The sequence below is a fragment of the Ornithodoros turicata genome, chromosome 1 (assembly GCF_037126465.1).
Source record: "Ornithodoros turicata isolate Travis chromosome 1, ASM3712646v1, whole genome shotgun sequence".
NCBI lineage: Eukaryota > Metazoa > Arthropoda > Arachnida > Ixodida > Argasidae > Ornithodoros > Ornithodoros turicata.
In genome coordinates, this window is record NC_088201.1 from 93,738,408 (window position 1) to 93,748,211 (window position 9,804).

The 9,804-nt window shown below is 44.9% G+C and overlaps 1 protein-coding gene across 1 annotated transcript; it reads right to left on the reverse strand.

The window, feature by feature from the left end:
- Positions 1–1,741: 1,741 nt before the first annotated feature.
- On the reverse strand, positions 1,742–2,941 carry LOC135378989 (piggyBac transposable element-derived protein 2-like). The gene has a single exon (XM_064612205.1). The coding sequence runs from the start codon at positions 2,939–2,941 to the stop codon at positions 1,742–1,744; it is 1,200 nt and encodes a 399-aa protein (XP_064468275.1).
- Positions 2,942–9,804: the final 6,863 nt, after the last annotated feature.

Sequence of the window (9,804 nt, forward strand, 5' to 3'; positions counted from 1 at the left end):
CGTACTTTGACGACTTCCAAAGATGTGATGACGACCGCGGTTAAGACTCAGTGAGCCGATGCGATGAACTTAAACTAAGGAGAAATGGGCCACCATGTTGCGCAAGAAGCACCGCATAGTTAACGCTGGCAAAATACGTTCATCTCTTGGCTTTATGGCGACGGAAAGCTGTCGGTAAGCGGCAAAACGACATCTAAACAAAGTCACATGACCTCAAAATGACGTTTTGTGTTATGTGCGACCAGGACAAGTTGGCAGTTTTGCCAAAAGCACCCGCTTGAGGGTAGTTACAACAATGGCGGGTTTGTGTCATCCCTGTGGTTCCCCACAGGGTGTGGTTCTTTGCAGTGGGCTGAGGACAAGAGTACCGACTCTGGGCAAATCGCTTGCTGTATTTTTCGCCGGCTATCAGGTTTCTGTTGACATTGCAGTTTGTGCTTTGTCCTGCCGCACGCCTGTCAAATTGGAGCATGTCCAACTTTGAATTCGTGTCACAAGTCACCAAATCATTTCCCGGCGTTGGTCCTAGCTATGGTGGACACCTGTCATATTGTCAGCATTGTCGCGAACATCTTTTACCATCATGGCACGGCACATCGCCGTTCTCGTACAGGGCTGCCTTGGTTGTGAAATCGAAGAGTTGAAAAATGACGATCGACGAAAGAGCTACATACCGGCATCTTGTGGATGTGTTGTGTTTGTCCGTCTGTGTGTGTTCCAGCCTCAGAACCGTAGAACGGAACCTTCCCGTGTACTTTCCTGCGTGCGGTTTTCCCTGAGAGCCTACGTGCTGATAAATGCAGGAAAGTGGTACTGGACCGACTTTTGAAATGCCTTTCCGCAAATGAGCTGCATACTAATGTGATGAAGAAATGTCTGTTTGTTTGCAAGAAAAAAATAATTATTTTCCTTCTGATGAACAACTTAAGTCAGCAGAGGTGCTTCATTTCCTGTAACCAGCAGACGGTAATGTCAGTGTGTAACGCAATACGATTCGAATTTCAGGAACACCCACATTGATTCACGCACTTTCCTAGACAACGATTTGCCATGCAAAAGCTGCAAGATATGTATCTAGACATACTACTTCAAGCACTTCCATGGTTCCAAGCTTTCTCACTGGTCTTTGAATACCATGGAACCTAAGAATGCAATTTTCAAGGTCTCAAAAGCCATGAAATTTTCTCACAGACATTGAAAAAATTTCTGCATCTTTTTTTATTCTCGCGGATCTACAGTGCAAATTCTGCTTCTCTGATGTCGGAACAGTGTCTCTAAACCAAGAGCAATAAGTAAGTGAAATCAGAAGTGCGAGAAATGAACGACACCCTCTGTTGTATTCGTTTGCCTTCCTTTCTCTCATATAAGCTTCGCATTCAGAAATCCTCAAGTACATTTATTTACAGATTTATGCTAAGCACCCACGCAAAGAAGAGGTCTAAAATTTACCGTACCAGGTACTTCATTGTATGCAACGGTACCCTTGCACCTATTTTTAAAGCTTATAAATATTGTGCTGAAATATGATATCGCTGTAAAACTTGCACCCTGCGCGACATTACATTAACCCTTTAACAGTCAAGCGATGAAGGAGTAGAGAAAAAAATGGGAACATTTATTTTCTAAGATCCGGACAGTCCATAGCTCATGAAACAGCCCTAGAAAGTTTAAAAAATGAACTTGCTGCAGAATTGCACTTATGTATCCCAGAAGATACACTACCCACTCTCGGTGTCCGTGCCTACTTGGAGTGGAATGGTCGGAAACAGTTCCTGTCTGCCATAAAGCAGAGCAAGACACCACATTTTGTGCAGATAATTCTTGTTTGCCCCCATGGGCAGTACCGGCATCTCCCTTTGGCAGCGAATCCCTGCCAGTGGCCAACCCCGTCATAGCGTATATCATCCTGTGGCATTGGTATCTTCGGTCGTTTGATTTTTTGCTGTGGTTGACATGATGGTGACAGGCGTCCACTTTTCTTTTTGTTCGCCGCCAGCAAAGCCTTTGTTACGGTTGCCCTGTTGCCCTGAAGTCCTTCAGTGGCTGTGATGCGCCGTGGAGCTCGTCGATACAGGTGCCAGGCATTGTTCACACATATGTCGATGAGCTGGGCAAAAAGCTTCAGGTAGTACCTCCTTGATTTCAAAGGAGTACGGTACAGTTCCACAAACATGCCGGCGAGGTCAACTCCCCCCATTTGTGTGTTATACTCCAAGATGATACGTGGAGCAGGAACAAGCACTTTCTTTTTCTGCTCCTTGACATACCTCTTGACGGTGCCAAGAGGCTCTACACCTCTCGACGTTGAGGCGACGTAGACTGCTTTTGTGTACAGCCATTTCACAACAGTGACTTCACTGTCCTTGTCTGACCTGAAGTCGTATGAACCACAGCCCTCATCTTTCAGCTTTTTATCCTCCTTTAGCGCACAGTTTCTCAACCTTTGCGGTCGAATAGTCGCAAGAGCCCGCACACCTTTCACCTTGTTGAGGTATTTCAGAAGTTCTAGGCTACAAAAAAAGTCGTCAAAGTACACTACACTTTGCTGTGGCTGTTGAAGAGTTTTACACAAGGCGATGACAACTTTTGCACCTAGGCCCAGGCTCTCCTCTTCCTCGGTGAATGTGGTGGAGTAACAGGTGTCAGATCCAGCATACGGGAGGATGTCATACACCATTCCTGATACACATGCATGCACAAATAATTCAAAACCCCACTTGTTAGGCTTATTCCTCAGGTACTGCCTTAGCTTCCCTGCTCGTGTTCCTTTGTATGGCACCATCATCTCGTCGACGGACTGCTGGTGCTCTTGCTGGATGCTGCAGCAGTTTTGTCGTACTTTTTCCAAGACCGGCCGAAGCTTAGCATATCTGTCAGATGCGTCCTCTTCTGATGTGAAGTGTATGAGTCTTCTAAGCTTTCTGAACCTGTTGAATGGCATCACATCATCTGTAGCAGGGTAACGGAAGTACTAGCTCCAATAGTTCGAAAAGGTTGGCATGTTTAATATGCCCATAAGAATAAGTATTCCGAGAAACTGCTCCATTTCATCGTATGTTGTACCTATTGAAACTCCCTGCTGTCGTACTGAATACAGATTCGTTTCTGACACAAGCATGCTGATGAGGTCTCTGACAAAAAATTTCTTGAAATACGATAGCGGTGACTCAATAGCATCTGGCCCATCAAAGACATCTGGCAGTTTTTCCACGTTGTCCAAATGTTTCCTCTTCCATCGGAACTGTGAGTCCCGTTTTTTCTGTCGTTTGGACGACGAAGGCAGCTGTGCACTTGCAGCGTGAGGTACATTGACGTCAGAAACACACTCATCCGTCAATGAGGTCACTATGGTCAATGCGTTCGTCTTCCCCACAGCCAGTGGAACGCAGTCTGCGTCGCCGTCGCCGTCCGAAAAGTCATCGTCTGAGTATCCAACGTCGGACACATTCTCAGTTGTAGGAACCAAGCTGACAATATTTCTCTTCGGTTTACTGCCATAAAATTGTGAAGTCCCGAATCCTGACAACGACTATCACACTATCACAATCATAAATGTTGACAAAGCTATTATGAAGCAGCAATTGCAACTAATCTGTAGAACTGGGCAGAACATTAGAATGCAAAATTTGTTCAAAGTGTGATATAGCGCCATACACATGGGATGTGAATGAGCGGACGAAACTTTTTTCTTGCGTAAGAACAAATTCACCTGTAGGTTCTCAAAATGGAAAAGCAGAGTGTTGATTTTCACAGGAGGCAGTCACAAAGGCATCGTTTTTTACTTCCTAGACCACCTGAACTGACGAAGAAGCTGCAGCACAGTATGGTGAGAAAAGAAAAAGAAAAAGGAATATATTCTTGTTGAAAGAAAAGTACACCTGTAGATTTTGGATATGTTATAGAGGATCTGTTATACCAATAGCGCACGATTTCTTTCACTTTCTAGACAACCTATATGTGAAGATACTATCTGAAAAAAAAAAGTGTCATTTGTTTGCAAGTGGTTGATATCGTCGAACACTTAAACAATGTATATAGATGAGCTTGCTATTTTTATGCGGAGCTAATCTCCATACAGCAGTTTACAAGCTTATAAATCTAGGGCTCCTTCAGGAATGCTAATTTGCCGGAGATTTATCGTAAAGTTGACCCAAAACGTGCTCCATTCTTAAGTTCTCACCACGTCACCAGATTTATTCTCGTTCTGTATGCCCTTCGGGAAGGTAGACCCACGCTTCCCCTCTCACACCAGTCAAGTAATGCGCAGTAATGACGTATATGTAGATGTCAGAAGGAACCTCGTAACGGACAACTTTTTTCATGTTTGGGCACAGTTTAACGCGCCCCCATTGTTCAAGAAAACAAAATGATGACAAAAAAGTTTACATTCTATATATAAATATCCTCCACAAAAGGCACACAATTTTTTCAGTGATATCTAAGAGAGTCAAGCTACACATCTGGCTAGCTTTCGCTGGAATGGCCCAGATTGACAGTTTTTCAAGCAAATGAATGTCAGCTTTGGAAAAGATGCAGGAAAAAAGGCTTTTAAAATGCCTCACTGTGAGTATTCTGTGATCAGCTTCCTTAATGTACTACTTTTCATAGCTCACAACTGTGACAGGCATGGAGGAAGGAAAGAGAGGAGGAGCCTTATTGCTCTGACAAGTGAAGCCGAGATTAGGGGCCACTCCAGTGACATCACCGCTCGCCTTCCGGTTTCGGTTCCATACACCTCTATGGGAGCCCCCAATGCATACTTTCGGAATACTTCGTGAGGTGTGGTGGTATCGAGCCGAAGTGGCTCCCAAAGTGGCGCGTGCAAAGCGACCTCTAAAAACACTCAAAGTGCCGGGAACAAGCATTTTATTTGGAGAATCCCACACCGGCAGCACAACAGGTTAAAAACAATATAAAAATTGGCGTTTCGAGGCGTATACAGGCCGCATCATCAGAATGAGGTTCGCCGTCGTCCGTTTTCTAGCTAAATAGTGGGGCATAACTATCCGGTAGGGGGCCCGGATGTTTGTTCATGCAACCTTGACCTCTCTTGATGTACCACGATTCCAAGTTCTTTCTAACCCCCCAACGGCCCTCACGTGCTAAGATATCAGATGAATTCAGTCTAACCGCGTGGCCTGTTTTCCCCACGTGTTCGCACAATCCGGTTGGTTTACCGGAACTTTTTGCGATGCCATATTTGTGCTCTTTCGTTGGTGTTTTTATTTTACGTCCTGTCTCTCCAGTGTATATATTTGTGCAATCTTGGCATGCGACGGGTAAACCACCCCTCGCTTCTCCATATGTTCCACCTCGTTGGGCGACCTCATTGGGCTATTCAGGTAACGTGACCCATAGGCGCCGACTGCTGGGGGGCGCGGGGGCCCTTGCCCCCCCCGGAACATGAACTAGGGGGGGCGACGCCTCCCCCGGGAAGTCCCGCTAAGTGACTGACACCAACCTTTGGGGCTCGGCGCGCCCGGGTCAAAAGAGCGAAGAGGCACCAACCCCAAAAATGCATCTTGCAATTTGTAAAATATGTAAAATATGTATCCGCCCACCATACTCATTATCACAGTAGAAGGTGAGGCGAAGAAACGCAAAGGATGACACAACACATAGCCTGAATTTCGCCCAAAGCAATCAGATCAATGAAACGAAGCAGTCGAAAAGGTACCAGCAGCTGCCAGTGAGGTTTAACGGTAGGATCTTCGGAACGCATATCCGTTGGGACTTGGGAGCGGGTTCAACTCCCGCTTCTCCATTTCATTGACCATATTCATTATATTGCGCGCATTTCGGGTCAAACACCGAGGATTCAATGCATTTTGTTCCTTTTGCACTCAGTTTTCAAAGGCGTAATGCCTTCAGTTGAGCACATGTTCACTGTTTACGTTCTCTCTGTTTTTTCTTTTTTCTTTTTTTTTTCTGTTCTTCCTTCCTCTTATTTCTATACCAGTTCTGCATACATCATAAGATCCCACCAGAGTGTGTGATTCTTCAGCTTTAGTTTTGTGTTCTTCATTTTTCTTTTCCTTTTTTTTTTCTTTCCGTCTTTTTTTTTGTTTTCTTTTGCGTTCTTTTTTCTTTGCCTTTTTTGTCTTCCCCATTTCACTCTTTTTTTGGAATAACACACCGACATCCATCTGGTTTATCTTTCTTTTTTTTCTTAATAAACATATCGCCCCCCCCCCCCCCGAGAGTACTTATTTCGCGGTGCGCCCTTGCCCCCCCTGGGAAAATGAAAACTCTCCGCCTCTGACGTGACCCTCGCATGGCTCCAAAGAATCTACAGCTCACCTCTTATCTTCACGTCACTTGCCCCACGCTTCTCTCTTCTGTCGAAGAGCCGTTGGGGCGCCTCCGTTTCTTCTTTCCTCCATGGTGAAAGGTGTTCTTTATTATCCTAAAATGGTTTTATTGCCAAAATCCACGGGAATGACCATCGTCACATTAACAAGTTTCAACTGTATACCAAGTAATAACAGAAACAGGTGCTTACTTTTTCTGCAACCATGGCGCGAATTACATTGTTGAATTGTAGGCTTCAGTGAAAAATTGTAGCTGCTAGTAACATAACATGTGATGCCAGTGTCTTTTACCCCAGCCCATGTTTTCCATGAGCAGTTAGTATCAGAATCAATGGGTTTGCATTGATGCACTTATTAAAGCTAATTTCATGTTTGCGGATGAACGTACTGCAGTATTAACTAAAAATATAGTTCGTGTCTGTGGGACACGCTCATAATCAGTGTGCCATGAGAACTAGGGGACCACCCTCTAGTTAGGTGTGCAGTGCTCGGTAATTTGGCTAGTAGTTTTGTGTATTTCACGCTTCTAACGAAGAAGTAGCCGATATTCACACAGGAGGAATAATTTGAGCTGTAAGCTTCTCAGAAAGTCAAGGGGTGTAGCGTAGATTGCCTACTAAGCATAAGGCGTAAAATTAGTTAACCGCACATAATTTATGTGGGCGTATGTGCATATACCATAATGTCTGATAATACGAGGGGTATTCAAGTCACTTTTCAAGTGACTTTCAAGAGTACACTTTTCTTTTAGAAAAAGCTGATACCAAGCGCTACGTTTTACAGGCTTCATCAAGAACATTCGATCCCATGGGGATCCTCAGTCCGTTTACCGTCCGCGTCAAAAGGCTTTTCCAGAAACTGTGGATTGATGGGGTCGAGTGGGATGCAGAACTTCCAAACGGAGTACTACAGGACTGGAAATCCTAGTGTAAGGGAATTCCTACGCTGCGTCTCGTCAGTGTCAGCCGGTACGTCGGCATACGAACCACGAACAGCAGAAGATCCTAGTCTGTGTACCTTATCAGACGCCAGCATTCACGCCTACGGCGCAGCAGTTTACGTCAAGGTAGAAGATGAGCTACCCCAGTTGCTAGTAGCTAAGGTCAGAGTTGCCCCACTGAAAGAGCTGAGCCTTCTAAGGCTCGAACTGATGGGAGCTCTTGTGGCAGCAAGACTGGTCAGTTACGTCCGAACCGCTCTTCGGACCTCCGGACCTCCGAGAAGAATATTGAGTTCAGCGGGGTCGGTAATTAGTGGAGCGAATTATCAGAAAATGTGCCATCTGCGCAAGGTTCAGAGCTCGCCGCGTCGTTCTGCCTACGGCCTCCCTTCGAAGTTTTAGGATAGAAGCGAATCAACCTTTCACAGTGTTCGGCGTCGACTTTTCTGGCCCACTACACGGGAAAAAAAAAAAAGTAATCAGAAGTACTACATAGTCCTGTTCAGGTGTGCTTCTACTCGCGCCATTCATCTGGAGGTTAGGTCCGCGGCAACCGCTGAAGCGTTCCTGATGAACTTCCGCAGATTCGTTTCCAGAAGAAGACTACCGACAACCGTGTATTCCGACAATGCTCGGAGTTTCAAGAAGGCAGACAAAGACCTTCGCATTCTATAGAAAGCGACAATTGACTCAGATGTATGCGGGTACTTCACGCGTCACAAAATTACATAGAGATATATTCCACCCGGAGCTCCCTGGTGGGGAGGAGGGTGGGAGAGGTGATCCGGACCGTGAAGAATACACTTGGAAAAGTTATTGGGAAAGCTTGCTTACAGTTCGAAGAACTGCGAACGTTGATGACAGACGTACACTCTTAGCCCGGTTACTTCTAGTAAAGGTAAAAAAATTGCAATATTGTTACCTGTACACTAGATGGGTACAGCGTTACCTCTGCCGAGGTTGCCTCTCTAAAAGTAACCAGATGCATCGTGTATTTAGAAGTAACACCGTTCCTGGGGCTCCGGGCTCGGGCTGCACCCGCTCGTTCCTTGCAAATTGCATGCAGGCACACACGAAACACGACACGGGTGACATACCAAAATACAATGACCATGGGCTTTCCTGTACACGTATTTTATTGTGAATATCAGGAAAACACAACCCAGCATTGGCAATGTAAGATAACGAAGATCGTTTCTTAATGTAGTGGCGTATGTGAGACTATGTATAATGAACACAGCTCCAAAGGGGCTTTGATGTGTTCACAGAATCGCGAGAAATATTGTGTTGTAAAATTGCAGGGGCGGCATGCAGGCATACGGACTTTGTCCTCATTCTTGCTTGTTGCTGTGGGGACGGTGCCGCTTTCCACACCATAAATATCTAAAATGGAATGGGCACTCCTTATTTATCATTCTCACGTTGTGTAGGTACATCATTAATAGCAAAAGCAGACCTTAATTACACTTGTGCAAGCACAAGTAATGAATGCAAAAAATGTAGATACCTGATATGTTGGAAGACTCTGTGTTCGGTATCGTAGCGTCGTTTGCCGAAAACGGGGGATTTTCCGATTCACGAGCTTCCATATTTGTACATGTAGCGACAGTGATGAAACCAGCCACAGTATGGAGTTCACATTGAACTTCCTCAAGGCAAGGTGTAATGCAGCATAATTGTGAGGCCAGCTATACATGCACATAAAAAGAAGGGTGCTGAAATGTTAGCTTCCAACAAACACAGATGGCAAAACATCTTGTGGATAGCAGGTCGATATGTAAGAAAATAAATACCATGGAAAACGCTACAGCTATGTCCTGTTTCCTCCTGTGGCTGTAAGTTCACGTCCTGAACATGTTCTTCACCACCTGAGGGAAATCAGTCGACATTACTTTGCAGGCCCTTGACATATTAATTACCAGCAGCCCACCCGCTCCTCCACTGCCTGACTCATCGGGATGGCGATTTAGGTTGCCTGGTAGATAAATTCATCTGAATGTAATTCAGTAGCAGATCGATTTCTTATTTTTTAACAGTTTAGTGACTAGTCGGTGTTATTGATTGATTGATTGTCTTGACTTCCTTCATTGGTATAATTTGCGAGATGCTATCTGGTGGTCAGTTGTACTAGCAAACCACTGATAACAACCAATTAAGGCATAAATCTGGGCAACCATTCCGGTCAATTAACCACATCGACCAATCACAGTGGCTAAGTCATACCGTGCAATCAGTCTACCCATTCACCATGAAGTCAGTGAAATTTACGAAGGCAATCGGCCAGAAAATGACTGAGTCAATTCATAAACCAGCCAGTAAGACGACGAAATAACCTGTCATTGACAACACGACCCTGAACAAGTCGAACTCAAGCCGTATCAAGAAGTAAAGGAAATAGTAATCGCCCACCCATACACACCTGGGCATAAAGAAACGCAATCATAAAATTACTGTAGTGGTCAATCAGTTGCCTATTCATGAGGAACTCCATATCGCGCATCGTTACTAGGCTTTACTTTTTTTAGCAATTAGCCCATACACCAAAGTCGATTA

Bases quoted from the DNA above. Each gene is read 5' to 3' on its own strand.
- LOC135378989 (XM_064612205.1), bottom strand. From the start codon at position 2,941: ATGCCATTCAACAGGTTCAGAAAGCTTAGAAGACTCATACACTTCACA.